At 49.8% G+C, this 20,897-nt stretch overlaps 1 protein-coding gene across 1 annotated transcript in view; it reads left to right on the top strand.

Annotated features, from left to right (window-relative positions):
* The first annotated feature begins 1,681 nt into the window (after positions 1–1,681).
* Positions 1,682–20,897, top strand: part of LOC115124298 (retinol dehydrogenase 10-A) — a 34,988-nt gene continuing 15,772 nt past the window's right edge. Inside the window, exons 1-2 of the mRNA XM_065019229.1 lie at positions 1,682–2,400; positions 3,222–3,457. Coding sequence (XP_064875301.1) covers positions 2,100–2,400; positions 3,222–3,457 — 537 coding nt within the window. The 5' untranslated portion in view covers positions 1,682–2,099. The remainder of the gene's footprint in view (positions 2,401–3,221; positions 3,458–20,897) is intronic.

Below are 20,897 nucleotides of genomic sequence, written 5' to 3'. Positions count from 1 at the left end.
TGTATATAGCTACTGACCCTGTATATAACTACTGACCCTGTATATAACTACTGACCCTGTATATAGCTACTGACCCTGCATATAACTACTGACCCTGTATATAGCTACTGACCCTGTATATAACTACTGACCCTGTATATAGCTACTGACCCTGTATATAACTACTGACCCTGTATATAGCTACTGACCCTGGAACTGACCCTGTATATAACTACTGACCCTGTATATAACTACTGACCCTGTATATAGCTACTGACCCTGTATATAGCTACTGTCCCTGTATATAACTACTGACCCTGTATATAGCTACTGACCCTGTTTATAGCTACTGACCCTGTATATAGCTATTGACCCTGTATATAGCTACTGACCCTGTATATAACTACTGACCCTGTATATAACTACTGACCCTGTATATAGCTACTGACCCTGTATATAACTACTGACCCTGTATATACCTACTGACCCTGTATATAACTACTGTCCCTGTATATAGCTACTGACCCTGGAACTGACCCTGTATTTAACTACTGACCCTGTATATAGCTACTGACCCTGGAACTGACCCTGTATATAACTACTGACCCTGTATATAGCTACTGACCCTGGAACTGACCCTGTATATAACTACTGGCCCTGTATATAGCTACTGACCCCCTGTATATAGCTACTGACCCCTGACCCCCTGTATATAAACTGACCCTGTATATAGCTACTGACCCCCTGACCCTGAGCTACTGACCCTGAACTGATAGCTACTGACCCTGTATATAGCTACTGACCCTGGAACTGACCCTGTATATAACTACTACCCTGTATATAGCTACTGACTACTGACCCTGTATATAGCTACTGACCCTGTATATAACTACTGACCCTGTATATAGCTACTGGCCCTGTATATAACTACTGACCCTGTATATAGCTACTGACCCTGTATATAACTACTGACCCTGTATATAGCTACTGACCCTGTATATAACTACTGACCCTGTATATAACTACTGACCCTGTATATAACTACTGACCCTGTATATAGCTACTGACCCTGTATATAACTACTGACCCTGTATATAGCTACTGACCCTGTATATAGCTACTGACCCTGTATATAACTACTGACCCTGTATATAGCTACTGACCCTGTATATACTGTAGCTTACTTACTTTCTCATTATCAATAAAAACAATATTTTTTAAATATATAGGTTATGGTTATTGAATATAATTACAATTGATATGTACATGTTGACTGGTTTTACAAGACATTGCATGACATTTTAATTTTATTTATAAAGTTTCATAACTTTAAATCTACTCATGTAATAAACAAATAACCGTTACATCGTCATCAGTGATAACCTCTTTTGTAAAGGTGTGACGTTTACAGTTCGGTTATCTCTCCAAAGTCGGAATGTTGTTTTATTTCATTACTAAAGAAAAAGGAAGACAATTTCGTAATACATTTTCCATTTTGTTTTCATTCATCTGACAACACTTCCTAAAGTCCTACAGGTGGCACAAGAGAGCTCATCCATTCGGTCTCCGGTTTCCACTACGCGCCTTTCATTTTACTAAAGATATGCCACTCTTCTATTTCTGTCAGGCGCAGCCGCCCTCGTCCTATTGGGGTCCATTGATAGGCAGTGGTTAAAAGCGCACGAGCCGCTGTTCTGTTATGAGAGCACTGCAGGACTGTCACTGCAACGGACGCAACTCCGTACTTACTTATTTCTATGCGCACAACTGGGACTGTTTGCGAGAATCGGGAAGCAACTTGACAAAATCAGCAACAAGTTTTAATTGTTTTGTTTGTTGAGCCTAGCATTCATTGATTCAGTCAATTTCTGCATTATTTTGCTGTCTTGGAGTAGAGTATTTTTTTTCTTTTTTTTTAAAGAAGGAAATCAGTCCAGTAGACCTCTATTCTATTCAGACCGTTTGTTTCATGAACAACACGAACAATATTAGTTTACTTATTTATCACAACTTTGGCTGCAATAACTCATTTAAACCACAGTAAAGCAAAACGGTGTGCGCTTTCTATACAATATTATCTCCATTCTCTCATTATCTTGCTCATTGCCATCGCGTTCAAGATGATGAACACTATGGTCATTTTTGCGGAATTTTTCGTGGTCATCTTGAAAGTGCTCTGGGCTTTTGTTACCGCCGGGGCGAAATGGGTGGTGCGGCCGAAGGAGAAGAGTGTAGCGGGACAGGTGTGTGTGATCACCGGGGCTGGAAGCGGTCTGGGTCGGCTGTTCGCCAAGGAGTTCGCTAGAAGAGGGGCTGTATTGGTGCTATGGGACATCAACAGCAAAAGCAACGAGGAGACCGCGGAGTTGGTGAGGGAAATCTACCGGGAGCTGGACAGTGAATCTCCGATGGCCAAAGAAGGTGAGTTGCCTGAAAATATCTATCATCCGATTTTTTTTGCAACGCGATTCTTTTGGCTCATTATACTTGATCAAATATAAGATCAAATACTGTCTGGTCAGGCGGGTCAACCTAGGCGTTATTCTATTGATCGCAAAATCGTAATAACAAGCTTGTTTAAACATGAGGGTGTTTTTTTTAAAGCCAACTAGCCTATTTACTGTCGACTCCGTTTATTAGAATATAAGAGCACATTTGCTGCAGCCTCGATGAGCAGCTGGGCTACATCATTCCGAGGAGAACTTCAGTCGGTAAACTAGGCGTGGGTACGGTGCGCTCGCCTCGGGGCAGCTCCCTGTTAAAGTCCTCTCTCTCGGTCCCTTCGCGGTTTGTCTGTGCTAGTAGCCTACCCAGTCATTGCCTATAGGGGCGAAAGTGTACAGGCTCATGTTTGACCCGCCACCACCACACACAAAGTGCTCACGAGCTATAAAATAATGTTTCAGAACTGTTGCATGGCAGTTAAAGGGTCTGACTTGTCCATAAACTTGAAAAGAAAAGTTATTTATTCCATGGCTTGATTTTTAAATGTGTTATAACCTTATTCTGATTTGGACTGTCTTGGCTTCCAGTGGTGTGGTTTATTCTCACTCCCTGTCTCTTCCTCCCTCTGTGGTGTGGTTTATTCTCACTCCCTGTCTCTTCCTCCCTCTGTGGTGTGGTTTATTCTCACTCCCTGTCTCTTCCTCCCTATGTGGTGTGGTTTATTCTCACTCCCTGTCTCTTCCTCCCTCTGTGGTGTGGTTTATTCTCACTCCCTGTCTCTTCCTCCCTCCCTCCAGGAGCAATAGGAGGGCTAGAGGAGGTGTTTCCGTTCAAGCCTCAGGTGTACACGTACGTGTGTGACGTGGGCAAGCGGGAGAGTGTGTACTCCACGGCGGAGAAGGTGCGTCGGGAGGTGGGCAACGTGGACATGTTGATCAACAACGCTGGCGTGGTCTCTGGTCACCATCTCCTGGAGTGTCCTGACGAGCTGATCGAACGCACCATGGTGGTCAACTGCCACGCACACTTCTGGGTGAGTCCCCCACGCCTACTGTCATCCCTGTCCCCCACGCCTACTGTCATCCCTGTCCCCCACGCCTACTGTCATCCCTGTCCCCCACGCCTACTGTCATCCCTGTCCCCCACGCCTACTGTCATCCCTGTCCCCCACGCCTACTGTCATCCCTGTCCCCTGTCCCCCACGCCTACTGTAGTGTCATCCCTGTCCCCTGTCCTCCATGCCTACCGTCATCCCTGTCCCCCACGCCTACTGTAGTGTCATCCCTGTCCCCCACGCCTACTGCACTGTCATCCCTGTCCCCTGTCCCTCATGCCTACTGCACTGTCATCCTTGTCCCCTGTCCCCATGCCTACTGTAGTGTCATCCCTGTCCCCCACACCTACTGTACTGGCATCCCTGTCCCCCACCCCTACTACACTGTCATCCCTGTCCCCCACCCCTACTGTACTGTCATCCCTGTCCCCCACGCCTACTGTACTGTCATCCCTGTCTCCCACACCTACTGTACTGTCATCCCTGTCTCCCACGCCTACTGTACTGTCATCCCTGTCCCCCACGCCTACTGCACTGTCAGCCCTGTCATCCCTGTCCCCACGCCTGCACTGTACTGTCATCCCTGTCCCCCACGCCTACTGTAGTGTCATCCCTGTCCCCCACGCCTACTGTACTGTCATCCCTGTCCCCCACGCCTACTGTACTGTCATCCCTGTCCCCCACGCCTACTGTACTGTCATCCCTGTCCCCCACGCCTACTGTACTGTCATCCCTGTCTCCCACGCCTACTGTACTGTCATCCCTGTCTCCCACGCCTACTGTACTGTCATCCCTGTCTCCCACACCTACTGTACTGTCATCCCTGTCTCCCACCTACTGTACTGTCATCCCTGTCTCCCACGCCTACTGTACTGTCATCCCTGTCTCCCACGCCTACTGTACTGTCATCCCTGTCTCCCACGCCTACTGTACTGTCATCCCTGTCTCCCACGCCTACTGTACTGTCATCCCTGTCTCCCACGCCTACTGTACTGTCATCCCTGTCTCCCACGCCTACTGTACTGTCATCCCTGTCTCCCACGCCTACTGTACTGTCATCCCTGTCTCCCACGCCTACTGTACTGTCATCCCTGTCTCCCACGCCTACTGTACTGTCATCCCTGTCTCCCACGCCTACTGTACTGTCATCCCTGTCTCCCACACCTACTGTACTGTCATCCCTGTCTCCCACGCCTACTGTACTGTCATCCCTGTCTCCCACGCCTACTGTACTGTCATCCCTGTCTCCCACGCCTACTGTACTGTCATCCCTGTCTCCCACGCCTACTGTACTGTCATCCCTGTCTCCCACGCCTACTGTACTGTCATCCCTGTCTCCCACGCCTGTCACTGTACTGTCATCCCTGTCTCCCACGCCTACTGTACTGTCATCCCTGTCTCCCACGCCTACTGTACTGTCATCCCTGTCTCCACGCCTACTGTACTGTCATCCCTGTCTCCCACGCCTACTGTACTGTCATCCCTGTCTCCCACGCCTACTGTACTGTCATCCCTGTCTCCCACGCCTACTGTACTGTCATCCCTGTCTCCCACGCCTACTGTACTGTCATCCCTGTCTCCCACGCCTACTGTACTGTCATCCCTGTCTCCCACGCCTACTGTACTGTCATCCCTGTCTCCCACGCCTACTGTACTGTCATCCCTGTCTCCCACGCCTACTGTACTGTCATCCCTGTCTCCCACGCCTACTGTACTGTCATCCCTGTCTCCCACGCCTACTGTACTGTCATCCCTGTCTCCCACGCCCTGTACTGTCATCCCTGTCTCACGCCTCCCTGTCATCCCTGTCTCCCACGCCTACTGTACTGTCATCCCTGTCTCCACGCCTACCTACTGTCATCCCTGTCTCACCTACTGTCACCTGTCATCCCTGTCTCCCCGTCCCCTATCCCTGTCCCCTGTCATCCCTGTCTCCCACGCCCTGTCCTGTCATCCCTGTCTAAACCTACTGTACTGTCAGCCTTGTCTCCCACGGTTGACCCTTGCTGTCATCCCTGTCAAAAAAACGCCTACTGTCTGTCATCCCTGTCTGATACCTTTTGCTGTCATCCCTGTCTCCCCGCCAGTTTACTGTGGTAAACTGTCATCCCTGTCTCCCAAACGCCTACTGATGAACTGTCATCCCTGTCTCTGAGAACGCCTACTGTACTTGAGCCACATCATCCCTGTCTCCCACGCCTACTGTACTGTCATCCCTGTCTCCCATACCTACTATCATCTAAATCACCTTTATTCACCTGTCCCTGTCCCTGTCCCCTGTCCCCTATCCCTGTCCCCTATCCCTGTCCCCTGTCCCTGTCCCCTATCCCTGTAAACCTACTGTTCTCACAGCCTTGACCTCAGGTTGACCCTTTGGGGCGCCGACAAAAAATAGACTGGATCAACGATGTTGATATTTTATAGGGGTATTTAATGCCCCCCCCCCCCCGGCCAGTTTATTGGGTGGTAAACCGGGGTTATTCCCATGATTACTGTATGACTCATTCAAATGATTGCTAGCCTTGAAGATGAATTAATTCAGGGTTGGAAAGATCTCTCTGAGATAGGCCATGTTTGTTCGAGCATAAAGGAGCCACATAGTTTAAACATCCCTTGTATTTACTACTGAATCTAGTCCGGTCTGTGTGGATTATATTGTAATAACAAAGTGACAGCATCCATTCTGTCGAACCTCTCACCTAAACTTGTCACCATCTCCGAGCTTCCATGATCATTTTTATTTTTTATTTAATTTCACCTTTATTTAACCAGGTTAGGCTAGTTGAACACCTTTATTTAACCAGGTTAGGCTAGTTGAGAACACCTTTATTTAACCAGGTTAGGCTAGTTGAGAACACCTTTATTTAACCAGGTTAGGCTAGTTGAGAACACCTTTATTTAACCAGGTTAGGCTAGTTGAACACCTTTATTTAACCAGGTTAGGCTAGTTGAACACCTTTATTTAACCAGGTTAGGCTAGTTGAGAACACCTTTATTTAACCAGGTAGGCTAGTTGAACACCTTTATTTAACCAGGTTAGGCTAGTTGAGAACACCTTTATTTAACCAGGTTAGGCTAGTTGAGAACACCTTTATTTAACCAGGTTAGGCTAGTTGAGAACACCTTTATTTAACCAGGTAGGCTAGTTGAGAACACCTTTATTTAACCAGGTTAGGCTAGTTGAGAACACCTTTAATTAACCAGGTAGGCTAGTTGAGAACACCTTTATTTAACCAGGTAGGCTAGTTGAGAACACCTTTATTTAACCAGGTTAGGCTAGTTGAGAACACCTTTATTTAACCAGTTAGGCTAGTTGAGAACACCTTTATTTAACCAGTTAGGCTAGTTGAGAACACCTTTATTTAACCAGGTAGGCTAGTTGAGAACACCTTTATTTAACCAGGTTAGGCTAGTTGAGAACACCTTTATTTAACCAGGTTAGGCTAGTTGAGAACACCTTTATTTAACCAGGTTAGGCTAGTTGAGAACACCTTTATTTAACCAGGTAGGCTAGTTGAGAACACCTTTATTTAACCAGGTAGGCTAGTTGAGAACACCTTTATTTAACCAGGTAGGCTAGTTGAGAACACCTTTATTTAACCAGGTAGGCTAGTTGAGAACAAGTTCTCATTTATAACTGTGACCTGGCCAAGTTAGCGCAAAGCAGTGCCGACACAAACAACAACACAGAGTTACACATGGAGTAAACAAACACACAGTCAATAATACAGTAGAAGAAAATCTATATACAGTAAATGAGGTAAGATAAGAGGTTTGGCAATAAATAGGCCCATGGTGGAGAAGTCATTACTATATACCAATTGGAGACACTATATAGAGTGGTTGATGAGGCCATGGTGGAGAAGTCATTACTATATACCAATTAGACACTAGAGTGGTTGATGAGGCCATGGTGGAGAAGTCATTACTATATACCAATTAGACACTAGAGTGGTTGATGAGGCCATGGTGGAGAAGTCATTACTATATACCAATTAGACACTAGAGTGGTTGATGAGGCCATGGTGGAGAAGTCATTACTATATACCAATTAGACACTAGAGTGGTTGATGAGGCCATGGTGGAGAAGTCATTACTATATAGCAATTAGACACTAGAGTGGTTGATGAGGCCATGGTGGAGAAGTCATTACTATATACCAATTAGACACTAGAGTGGTTGATGAGGCCATGGTGGAGAAGTCATTACTATATACCAATTAGACACTAGAGTGGTTGATGAGGCCATGGTGGAGAAGTCATTACTATATACCAATTAGACACTAGAGTGGTTGATGAGGCCATGGTGGAGAAGTCATTACTATATACCAATTAGACACTAGAGTGGTTGATGAGGCCATGGTGGAGAAGTCATTACTATATACCAATTAGACACTAGAGTGGTTGATGAGGCCATGGTGGAGAAGTCATTACTATATAGCAATTAGACACTAGAGTGGTTGATGAGGCCATGGTGGAGAAGTCATTACTATATACCAATTAGACACTAGAGTGGTTGATGAGGCCATGGTGGAGAAGTCATTACTATATAGCAATTAGACACTAGAGTGGTTGATGAGGCCATGGTGGAGAAGTCATTACTATATAACAATTAGACACTAGAGTGGTTGATGAGGCCATGGTGGAGAAGTCATTACTATATAACAATTAGACACTAGAGTGGTTGATGAGGCCATGGTGGAGAAGTCATTACTATATACCAATTAGACACTAGAGTGGTTGATGTGCAGAAGATGAATGTGCAAGTAGAGATACTGGGGTGCAAAGGAGCAAGATAAATAAATACAGTATGGGGATGAGGTAGATAGATGGATGAGGTAGTTGGATGGGCTATTTACAGATGGGCTGTGTACAGTCCATCCTGATACTGGTCTGGTGTTTACATCACATCCTGATACTGGTCTGGTGTTTACAGTCCATCCTGATACTGGTCTGGTGTTTACAGTCCTTCCTGATACTGGTCTGGTGTTTACAGTCCATCCTGATACTGGTCTGGTGTTTACAGTCCATCCTGATACTGGTGTTTACAGTTCATCCTGATACTGGTCTGGTGTTTACAGTCCATCCTGAAACTGGTCTGGTGTTTACATCACCTCCCGATACTGGTCTGGTGTTTACAGTCCATCCTGATACTGGTCTGGTGTTTACATCACATCCTGATACTGGTCTGGTGTTTACTGTCCATCCTGATACTGGTCTGGTGTTTACTGTCCATCCTGATACTGGTCTGGTGTTTACTGTCCATCCTGATACTGGTCTGGTGTTTACTGTATCCTACAGTATCTGCTCTCTCAGCAGCACATCTTAACACATAATTGCTGAATGGCCTGGTCTCTCTGTCTCTCTCTGTCTCTCTCTGTCTCTCTCTGGCTCTCTCTGTCGCTCTCTCTCTCGCTCTCTCTCTCGCTCTCTCTCTCATCCTACTCTATGTGTGTGCCAAACTATGGTTTATTTTGGTGTGTGTGTGCATGTCTGTGTGTGTGTGTGTGTGTGCATGTCTGTGTGTGTGTGTGTGTGTGTGTGTGCATGTCTGTGTGTGTGTGTGTGTGTGTGTGTGTGTGCATGTCTGTATGTGTGTCTTTCTCTGTGTCTGGAAAGTAAATGCTGACCATAAATAGTTTCCCTGGCTGCATCTGTAGTCTGATCCAGTCAACATCCTCTCCTCTCCTCCAGTCACCATACTCTCCTCTCCTCTCCTCCAGTCACCATACTCTCCTCTCGTCTCCTCTCCTCCAGTCACCATACTCTCCTCTCGTCTCCTCCAGTCACCATACTCTCCTCTCCTCTCCTCCAGTTACCATACTCTCCTCTCCTCCAGTCACCATACTCTCCTCTCGTCTCCTCTCCTCCAGTCACCATACTCTCCTCTCGTCTCATCTCCTCCAGTCACCATACTCTCCTCTCGTCTCCTCTCCTCCAGTCACCATACTCTCCTCTCCTCACCTCCAGTCACCATACTCTCCTCTCCTCTCCTCCAGTCACCATACTCTCCTCTCGTCTCCTCTCCTCCAGTCACCATACTCTCTCTCTCCTCTCCTCCAGTCACCATACTCTCCTCTCCTCTCATCTCCTCCAGTCACCATACTCTCCTCTCGTCTCCTCTCCTCCAGTCACCATACTCTCCTCTCGTCTCCTCTCCTCCAGTCACCATACTCTCCTCTCGTCTCCTCTCCTCCAGTCACCATACTCTCCTCTCGTCTCCTCTCCTCCAGTCACCATACTCTCCTCTCGTCTCCTCTCCTCCAGTCACCATACTCTCCTCTCGTCCCTCTCCTCCAGTCACCATACTCTCCTCTCGTCTCCTCTCCTCCAGTCACCATACTCTCCTCTCGTCCCCTCTCCTCCAGTCACCATACTCTCCTCTCGTCTCCTCTCCTCCAGTCACCATACTCTCCTCTCGTCTCCTCTCCTCTCCTCTCGTCACCATACTCTCCTCTCGTCTCCTCTCCTCTCCTCTCGTCTCCTCTCCTCTCCTCTCGTCTCCTCTCGTCTCCTCTCCTCTCCTCTCCTCTCCTCTCCTCTCCTCTCCTCTCCTCTCCTACCAGCCTCAGAAAGAGAGAGGGGTGTGCTGGGTTGAATGTTGTAACAACTGAAGCCAGCTGTTTGGCAGGCAGGCAAAGATAAGTTGCCTCCCAAATTGCACCCTATTCCCTGTGGGTATGGGTCAAAAGTAGTGCACTGCATAGGGAATAGAGTGCCATTTTGGAGGCAGACTGATGATCCCATTGGTATGTCAATCCCCTCTGCACTGCCCTGAGCCCACTAACATTTCCGCCACTTCCGCCATGACACACAGAGAGACAGAGACAGACAGACACAGAGAGACACAGAGAGACACAGAGAGACACAGAGAGACACAGAGAGACACAGAGAGACACATAGAGAGAGACACAGAGAGAGACACAGAGACACAGAGAGACACACAGAGAGAGACACAGAGAGAGACACAGAGAGACACACAGAGAGAGAGACACAGAGAGAGACACACAGAGAGAGACACACAGAGAGAGACACACAGAGAGAGACACACAGAGAGAGACACACAGAGAGAGACACACAGAGAGACACACAGAGAGACACACAGAGAGACACAGAGAGAGCGACACACAGAGACACACAGAGACACAGAGAGACACACAGAGAGACACAGAGAGACACAGAGAGAGAGAGAGCCTGACTGGGTTTGCATCCCAAATGGCTCTCTATTCCCTACATTGTGCACTATGGACTCTGGTCAACAGTAATGCACTATATAGGGAATAGGGTGCCATAGGGCCCTGGTCAACAGTAATGCACTATATAGGGAATAGGGTATAATTTGGGACAGGTTTGTGTTCTCTATTTGTTTTACCTCTGTCTTGCTCGACAGACAGGCAGACAGGCAGACAGGCAGACAGACAGACAATTCATTAAAAGCCCATTGAAAGTGCACATCCTGTCTGGGGATGTGTGTGTTAGTAAACGAGTCCATTCTGAGGGCTGCTTAGAGCATTGTTCAGGAGATTTACCCCCCCTGTGGTGAGGCAGTTGTGTGGGGGAGACTTTGTTTAGAAACCTGCAGTGAGAGCCGACTAGCTCTGAAGAACCAGGGGGAATTTTCATAACACAGGTTGCTTTACAATCGGACATATTTCTTAGTGTTTGTTTACATGTGGTGATGAATGATGCGTTGCTTGATCAGAGTGGGAGTTTGTTTGCTGTTCTCTGATGCCGCAGGGATTTGAGTGGAGAGGCTTTCTGTTTCATTCTCAGGGATTTGAGTGGAGAGGCTTTCTGTTTCATTCTCAGGGATTTGAGTGGAGAGGCTGTGAATTGATTCTTGAAAATGAGCTTGCGCAATCTCTTGTCAGTTCAATGGGCCGTGTAGGAGAGGTTATATATGACTGATCTATTAAGTTAGTAAAGATTCCCTCGACTTAGCGAAGATTCCCTCGACCGTGTAGGATTTATTAATTGCACCCTATTTCCTATCTGTAATAGATTTTTAACGGTCCCCAGTTCCCTCAGGAGTAGTTTCAAATAGTGCGCTATATTTTGCATTAGGGAGCCATTTGGAACGCCCCCGTAGTCAGTGATACAGTGAGTAGTTGCATTAGGGAGCCATTTGGAATGCCCCCGTAGTCAGTGATACAGCAGTAGTCAGTGATACAGCAGTAGTCAGTGATACAGCAGTAGTCAGTGATACAGCAGTAGTCAGTCATACAGCAGTAGTCAGTCATACAGCAGTAGTCAGTCATACAGCAGTAGTCTGGATTCTCGGGGGCTGCTCCTGATTTTTTTTTTTCTGTCTTGTTCTTTGCGAAGGGAGGGGACGGAGAGAGAGAGAGAGGGAGGGGACGGAGAGAGAGAGAGGGAGGGGACAGAGAGAGAGAGAGGGAGGGGACAGAGAGAGAGAGGAGGCAGGGAGGGACGGAGAGAGAGAGAGGAGGGGGAGAGAGAGAGGGAGAGGAAGGCAGGGAGGGACAGAGAGAGAGAGAGAGGGGAGGGGAGAGAGAGAGAGAGAGAGGGAGGGGACAGAGAGAGAGAGGGAGGGGACAGAGAGAGAGAGGAGGGAGGGGACGGAGAGAGAGAGGGAGGGGACAGAGAGAGAGAGGAGGCAGGGAGGGGACAGAGAGAGAGGGAGGGGACAGAGAGAGAGAGAGGCAGGGAGGGGACAGAGAGAGAGAGAGAGGGAGGGAGGGAGAGAGAGAGAGGGAGGGGGGAGGAGAGGAGGGAGGGGAGAGAGAGAGAGAGAGAGGGGACGAGAGAGAGAGGGAGGGGACGGAGGGAGAGCAGGGAGGGGAGGGGAGAGAGAGAGAGAGGAGGGGGGAGAGAGAGGCAGGGAGGGGACGGAGAGAGAGAGAGGGAGGGGACGGAGAGAGAGAGGAGGCAGGGGGGACAGAGAGAGAGAGGAGGGAGGGACAGAGAGAGAGAGAGGGAGGCAGGAGGGGACAGAGAGAGAGAGAGGGAGGCAGGGAGGACGGGAGAGAGAGAGGGAGGGGACAGAGAGAGAGAGAGAGGAAGGCAGGGAGGGGACAGAGAGAGAGGAGGGAGGAGGGGAGAGAGAGAGAGAGGGAGGCAGGGAGGGGACAGAGAGAGAGGGAGGCAGGGAGGGGACAGAGAGAGAGAGGGAGGGGACAGAGAGAGAGAGGAGGCAGGGAGGGGAGAGAGAGAGAGGAAGGCAGGGAGGGGACAGAGAGAGAGAGGGAGGCAGGGAGGGGACAGAGAGAGAGAGGGGGGACAGAGAGAGAGAGGCAGGGAGGGGACGGAGAGAGAGAGGGAGGGACAGAGAGAGGCAGGGAGGGGACAGAGAGAGAGGGAGGCAGGGAGGGGACAGAGGAGAGAGAGGCAGGGAGGGGACGGGGAGAGAGAGGGAGGCAGGGAGGGGACAGAGAGAGAGGGAGGCAGGGAGGGGACGGAGAGAGAGGGAGGCAGGGAGGGGACGGAGAGAGAGAGAGAGGGAGGGGACAGAGAGAGAGAGAGAGAGAGAGGAAGGCAGGGAGGGGACGGAGAGAGAGGGAGGCAGGGAGGGGACGGAGAGGGAGAGAGAGGAGAGAGAGAGAGGGAGGCAGGGAGGGACGGAGAGAGAGGAGGCAGGGAGGGGACGGAGAGAGAGGGAGGAGGGAGGGGGGGAGAGAGAGAGAGGGAGGCAGGGAGGGGACGGAGGAGAGAGAGAGGGAGGCAGGGGGGGGACGGAGGGAGGCAGGGAGGACGGGGAGAGAGAGAGAGGAGGGAAGGCAGGGAGGGGACAGAGAGAGAGAGAGGAGGCAGGGAGGGGAGAGAGAGAGAGAGGGAGGCAGGGAGGGGGAGGAGGGAGGCAGGGAGGGGACGGAGAGAGAGAGGGAGGCAGGGAGGGGACGAGAGAGAGAGAGAGAGAGGGAGGCAGGGAGGGAGGAGGCAGGAGGGGACGGAGAGAGAGGGAGGCAGGGAGGGGACGAGAGAGAGAGGGAGGCAGGGAGGGGACGGAGAGAGAGGGAGGCAGGGAGGGGACGGAGAGAGGGAGGGAGGCAGGAGGGAGAGGGAGAGAGAGGGAGGCAGGGAGGACGGAGATAGAGAGAGGGAGGCAGGGAGGGGACGGAGAGAGAGAAAGAGGGGAGGCAGGGAGGGGACGGAGAGAGAGAGGGAGGGAGGGGACGGAGAGAGGGAGGGCAGTATGGGTAGATGAAAGCAGGTTCTAATGAATGGGGACAGACCAGCATGTCAGAATGGAGGATTGTGGTCCATTAAAGACACCAGAATTTGCTGCGGTTTTGGGATTTTCAGGAACCCGATTTTTTTTGGGGGGGGTTTGTTGTTGCCTTAGTTAATAATATGGTAATATATGCCCACATAGGGCTCTGGCTAAAAGTAGTGCACTATGTAGGGAATAGGGTTCCATAGGGTTCTGGCTAAAAGTAGTGCACTATGTAGGGAATAGGGTGCCATAGGGCTCTGGTCTAAAGTAGTGCACTATATAGGGAATAGGGTGCCATAGGATTCTGGTCTAAAGTAGTGCACTATATAGGGAATAGGGTGCCACTTGGGACTCTTACACAAACGCATGCAAGCCGGTGTCGTAGCTCACTACATGCAGATGGTCCTATCACACAGAGCTTTGATATGTGTTGTGCTGGTAGGCCATAGCAGGTTGTACAGTTCCATATTATGACAAATGGGATTTAATGCTAGTCTTATATATATATATATATATATATATATATATAATTTATTAGGACATTCAAACAAGTTTAGGGGATATGGTGCTTTTTTAAAGCTTTAAACCGCTTTTGTGGGTATTACTAAACAGGACATTTTTATTTTCTCCACACAGTGTTTGCCAAAAGAAGGGATTAAAATCAGGGGGAGAGAGTGGTCCTGTTCTTCTGTTTTAGTTTATACAGGAAGGGAGGGAGGTGGTTCCTCCCCAGCTCTGCTGCTTTCTCAAGCCTGTCATCTCTCTGTTTGGACATAAACAGCCTAAAGCACATTTCTCCTCCATGTCTGTTCGAGGTTCATTTTTAATGAGGGAAAAGTAAGAATATATATTATATTTTTTAATTCTCCATAAACCTTAATTCGGTTTTCTTTGTATGTCTAGCGTTTACAGATGATTATTCCAATGACTATCCCGTAACCAATGACTATCCCGTAACCAACGACTATCCCGTAACCAACGACTATCCCGTAACCAACGACTATCCCGTAACCAACGACTATCCCGTAACCAACGACTATCCCGTAACCAACGACTATCCCGTAACCAATGACTATCCCCTATCCCGTAACCAAAGACTATCCCATAACCAATGACTATCCCGTAACCAATGACTATCCCGTAACCAATGACTATCCCGTGACTATCCCGTAACCAATGACTATCCCGTAACCAATGACTATCCCGTAACCAACGACTATCCCGTAACCAATGACTATCCCGTAACCAATGACTATCCCTAACCAATGACTATCCCCTATCCCGTAACCAACAACTATCCGTAACCTGACTATCCCGTAACCAAACTATCCCGTGACTATCCCATGAACCAACCGACTATCCCGTAACCACTATCCGACTATCCCGTAACCAACGACTATCCCGTAACCAACGACTATCCCGTAACCAACGACTATCCCGTAACCAATGACTATCCCCTAACCAATGACTATCCCCTATCCCGTAACCAACAACTATCCCCTATCCCGTAACCAACGACTATCCCGTAACCAACGACTATCCCGTAACCAACGACTATCCCGTAACCAACGACTATCCAACGACTATCCCGTAACCAACGACTATCCCCTATCCCGTAACCAACAACTATCCCCTATCCCGTAACCAACGACTATCCCGTATCCAACGACTATCCCGTAACCAACGACTATCCCCTATCCCGTAACCAACGACTATCCCGTATCCAACGACTATCCCGTAACCAATGACTATCCCCTATCCCGTAACCAATGACTATCCCGTAACCAACGACTATCCCGTATCCAACGACTATCCCGTAACCAACGACTATCCCGTATCCAACGACTATCCCGTATCCAACGACTATCCCGTATCCAACGACTATCCCGTATCCAACGACTATCCCATAACCAACGACTATCCCGTATCCAACGACTATCCCGTAACCAACGACTATCCCGTAACCAACGACTATCCCGTAACTAACGACTATCCCGTATCCAACGACTATCCCGTAACCAACGACTATCCCATAACCAATGACTATCCTGCAGGCTGGCAGCAGCTCGGCTGTTACCCAGGGTAACAGTTACAGATAATTATCATAAACTCCCTCCTCCTTTCCTCCTCTAAAATGTCTATCAGAGTCCACAACATGTACCCTTCCGTGCAGCAGAGTTGCAAATTCTTGGGACCGTTGATTTTCATACGTTTTCTAATTCTCAGCGTGGCTCAACTAATTTCTCCAACTGTCAACACATTCAAATGAGTAGAGGATGCGAATTTTGGGGAGGTACACGTTCAGGCTGAGCTTCCCCCCCCCCCCCACGGACGGTGATCTCAGAGCCGCATACCACTGGGAGGCCAGCCTATCGCGTCTACGAGTCTGGACCTTTTACATTGAAGTTTGAAGTGTTCCCCTTCCCTCTCTGGCCTCTCCAGCAACACCAGACGTTTCCTCCCCTCCTTCTCTTCTTCTCCTCATCTCTTCCTCCCCTCCCTTCTCTTCTTCTCTTCTTCTCCTCTCTTCCTCCCCTCCCTTCTCTTCTTCTCCTCCTCTCTTCCTCCCCTCCCTTCTCTTCTTCTCCTCCTCTCTTCCTCCCCTCCCTTCTCTTCTTCTCCTCCTCTCTTCCTCCCCTCCCTTCTCTTCTTCTCCTCCTCTCTTCCTCCCCTCCCTTCTCTTCTTCTCCTCCTCCCTCTTCTTCTCCTCCTCTCTTCTTCTCCCCCTCTCTTCTTCTCCTCCTCTCTTCCTCCCCTCCCTTCTCTTCTTCTCCTCCTCCTCTCTTCCTCCCCTCCCTTCTCTTCTTCTCCTCCTCTCTTCCTCCCCTCCCTTCTCTTCTTCTTCTCCTCCTCTCTTCTTCTCCTCCTCTCTTCTTCTCCTCCTCTCTTCCTCCCCTCCCTTTTCTTCTCCTCCTCTCTTCCTCCCCTCCCTTCTCTTCTTCTCCTCCTCTCTTCCTCCCTCCCTTCTCTTCTTCTCCTCCCTTCTCTTCCTCCCCTCCCTTCTCTTCTTCTCCTCCTCTCTTCCTCCTCCCTCCTTCTTCTCTTCTTCTCCTCCTCTCTTCCTCCCTCCCTTCTCTTCTTCTCCTCCTCTCTTCCTCCCCTCCCTTCTCTTCTTCTCCTCCTCTCTTCCTCCCCTCCTTCTCTTCTTCTCCTCCTCTCTTCCTCCCCTCCCTTCTCTTCTTCTCCTCCTCTCTTCCTCCCCTCCCTTCTCTTCTTCTCCTCCTCTCTTCCTCCCTCCCTTCTCTTCTTCTCCTCCTCTCTTCCTCCCCTCCCTTCTCTTCTTCTCCTCCTCTCTTCCTCCCCTCCCTTCTCTTCTTCTCCTCCTCTCTTCCTCCCCTCCCTTCTCTTCTTCTCCTCCTCTCTTCCTCCCCTCCCTTCTCTTCTTCTCCTCCTCTCTTCCTCCCCTCCCTTCTCTTCTTCTCCTCCTCTCTTCCTCCCCTCCCTTCTCTTCTTCTCCTCCTCTCTTCCTCCCCCTCCCTTCTCTTCTTCTCCTCCTCTCTTCCTCCCCTCCCTTCTCTTCTTCTCCTCCTCTCTTCCTCCCCTCCCTTCTCTTCTTCTCCTCCTCTCTTCTTCTCTTCTTCTTCTCCTCCTCTCTTCTTCTCCTCCTCTCTTCCTCCCCTCTCTTCTTCTCCTCCTCTCTTCTTCTCCTCCTCTCTTCTTCTCCTCCTCCCTTCTTCTCCTCCTCTCTTCCTCCCTCTCTTCTTCTCCTCCTCCCTTCTTCTCCTCCTCTCTTCTCTCTCTTCTTCTTCTCCTCCTCTCTTCTTCTCCTCCTCTCTTCCTCCCCTCTCTCTTCTTCTCCTCCTCTCCCTTCTTCTCCTCCCCTCCCTTCTTCTTCTCCTCCTCTCTTCCTCCCCTCCCTTCTTCTCCTCCTCCTCTCTTCTTCTCCTCCTCTCTTCCTCCCCTCCCTTCTTCTCCTCCTCTCTTCCTCTCCTCCTCTCTTCCTCCCCTCCCTTCTCTTCTCCTCCTCTCTTCCTCCCCTCCCTTCTCTTCTTCTCTTCCCTTCTCTTCCCCTCCTCTCTGCTCCAACGTGACCTGGCAGTGGGTTCACTGCACTGACTCCATCTGAAATGGTCCAACGAGTGTGGAAACACGACGAAGGGAGAGACTAAGCTTGGGAAGGGCAGAGTCCAGCTGGGAGGAGGAGAGAGGGGGGCTGAGAGAGATGGAGAGTGTGTGTGTGTGGTGCACGTGTTTTTGGATAGCACGGTTTGAATGGAGCCACTATGGATATGTGAGCAGGAAGTAGGTGGTTATCTAAGCATGATTCTGCCAGGCAACACACACACACATACATACATACACACATACACACATACATACATACATACGGTGCCCTCCCCCGTCTCCAGCATGTGTCCCTGATTGGTCCCTGATGGTCCCACGGCCTGATTCAGAGGGCCCAGCATGGATTCAGCTGTATGGGAACCACCCTGCCCAGCTCTGACCAGCCGGTCCCGCGTCACGGATCAGACGTCACTTCCCTTTACTCTTGCGTTTGAGGAAGAGGAGGGGCTATATACGGACACGCCTGGTGCCCGAATGGACGGCGTGTGTCGCACAGCTGAGAGTCGAATGTGGAAACGAATGGATTCGGTTTCAGTCAGCTGTCCTGATGAGCCCGGTATTGGCCTGGTTGTGTCGAGAGCATCAGGTTAATGGATATGGAAAGTTCTGTCTGGTGTACAGAGAGGAGGTACAGTTGTTTCAGCTGTGACTCATTCACAGTTTACAATTTAATGGAATTTAACAGATTCTCTTATCCAGAGGCATTTACAGAGTCCCTCTTCTGAATTGTGGTTTTAAGTAGTGGAGATAACCATTGATAAGTCACAATATATTGATCAGGGTATTCAACAGGAGAGATGCAGTGTCCCTCGATCTCACAGTGCTCATGTAGTGGAAGTTCATCTGGAGGGTGGCAAGAAAAGAGAGAGAAAGAGGAAAAGAAGGAAGGCCGTCACTTCCTGTCCCGTCACTTCCTGTCCCGTCCCGTCACTCCCTGTCCCGTCACTTCCTGTCCCGTCACTTCCTGTCCTGTCCCGTCACCCCGTCTCCCTGTCACTTCCTGTCCCGTCCTGTCTCCCTGTCCCGTCACTTCCTGTCCCGTGTCCCGTCCCGTCACTTCCTGTCCCGTCACTTCCTGTCCCGTCACTTCCTGTCCCGTCACTCCCTACAGGCTAGATTAGACGAAAGGGTCATGGTGAGTTGCTGTCTGACCCACTTATGTGACAATTGGTTTCTTGTCTGCGGATCTTGGGCTTGACGTGATGCCAAGCGACAGGAGATAAGTTCCCCTCCCTGCATTCCTGCCCGGTCTGGAGAAAGGAGGCAGCCAGGCAGAAGGGTCGTACTTGACTGGTTTTATATGAGCCCCTCTTGGACTCCTGTAGGCTGGCTGGACTGGGCTGGTCTGGGCTGGGCTAGTCTGGGCTGGACTGGGCTGGGCTGAGCTGGGCTGGGCTAGTCTAGGCTAGTCTAGGCTGGGCTAGTCTGGGCTGGGCTAGTCTGAGCTAGGCTGGGCTGGACTGGGCTGAGCTGGCTAGGCTGGACTGGGCTAGTCTGGGCTGGACTGGGCTGAGCTGGACTGGACTGTGCTAGTCTGGGCTGTGCTAGTCTGGGCTGGCTAGGCTAGACTGGGCTGAGCTGGACTGGGCTAGGCTGGACTGGGCTAGGCTGGACTGGGCTGGGCTGGCTGGATGTGGTTGGAGGGAGTTAGCGATTAGGGTATTGTGTGTGTGAGAGTCTGCGTGTGACAGAGTAGAGGGTGTCTGTGTGACAGGGTGTCTGTGTGACAGGGTGTCTGTGTGACAGGGTGTCTGTGTGACAGGGTGTCTGTGTGTGACAGGGTGTCTGTGTGACAGAGTAGAGGGTGTCTGTGTGACAGGGTGTCTGTGTGACAGAGTAGAGGGTGTCTGTGTGACAGGGTGTCTGTGTGACAGAGTAGAGGGTGTCTGTGTGACAGAGTAGAGGGTGTCTGGGTGAGCACTGCTGCTACTACTCACAACCAACTCTCTCTTTAATGAGTCTGGGAAATGTCTGACCACTGTTGCCCTTGGTGTGTGTGTGTAAACCAGAAGGAAGGTAGTCTTGAGGTTTCAGGGGAAAGAGATTTCAGAATAGTATGGATGTTTGAGTTCAGTACCTGAATGTTTTCTATGCATCAAGTGTTTTTGCTTTGTTGCAAATTAAAGGATTAACCTTTCAATCATTTACAATCACCTGACTGAGTCTCTCTCCACCACAACAATTCTCTTCTGTCGCTATGACGACACACACCCTCCACTTACTCTAGCCTCAATCAATACAGCAATCAAAACAGAAATGTTGTTGTGGACCTCTCTCTCTCTCTGCCTCTTTCTCTCTGCCTCTTTCTCTCTGCCTCTTTCTCTCTCTCTCTCTCTCTCTCTCCAGTCAGTGTCAGTTCTCTCTCTCTCTCTCCAGTCAGTGTCAGTTCTCTCTCTCTCTCTCCAGTCAGTGTCAGTTCTCTCTCTCTCTCTCCAGTCAGTGTCAGTTCTCTCTCTCTCTCTCTCTCTCTCCAGTCAGTGTCAGTTCTCTCTCTCTCTCTGTCTCTCTCTCCAGTCAGTGTCAGTTCTCTCTCTCTCTCTCTGTCTCTCTCTCTCTCTCTCTCTCTCTCTCCAGTCAGTGTCAGTTTCTCTCTCTCTCTCTCCAGTCAGTGTCAGTTCTCTCTCTCTCTCTCTCTCTCTCCAGTCAGTGTCAGTTCTCTCTCTCTCTCTCTCTCTCTCTCTCTCTAGTCAGTGTCAGTTCGTTCTCTCTCTCTCTCTCTCTCCAGTCAGTGTCAGTTTTTCTCTCTCTCTCTCTCTCTCTCCAGTCAGTGTTGGGTTTGTTCTAATTAAATGACCATCTGGTCCTTCTGTGTGTCCAGTATTTGTTCATATTCCTGTTGGTCATATTGTTATATTATATTTATTATTATTATACTTTTCCTGTTGGTCAGACACAGGCAGTAATATGCTCTGACACCCCAGCTGTGAGCAGCTTTGTGTGGGCCAGATTCTCTTGCAGCAATTAGAAGCAGGACATCCCGGCGGGGGGCCCGGGGGGGCAGGGCGGCTTTCGTTGGGGGGGGGGTGTAATTCAGTGGAACTGGGATCCTTGAGGCCCAATTACGGACCGTTCTGATGTAAGACATGAACCCCTGGTCGATTTTCACAGGTTTCGTGTCTGAGAGGTCGCCAGAGGTCGCCGGCCGACACGCCAGAGATGCCATGAGAAGCAGGGAATCATG

The sequence above is a fragment of the Oncorhynchus nerka genome, linkage group LG6 (assembly GCF_034236695.1).
Source record: "Oncorhynchus nerka isolate Pitt River linkage group LG6, Oner_Uvic_2.0, whole genome shotgun sequence".
NCBI lineage: Eukaryota > Metazoa > Chordata > Actinopteri > Salmoniformes > Salmonidae > Oncorhynchus > Oncorhynchus nerka.
This window is presented reverse-complemented; position numbering and strand designations above follow the sequence as displayed.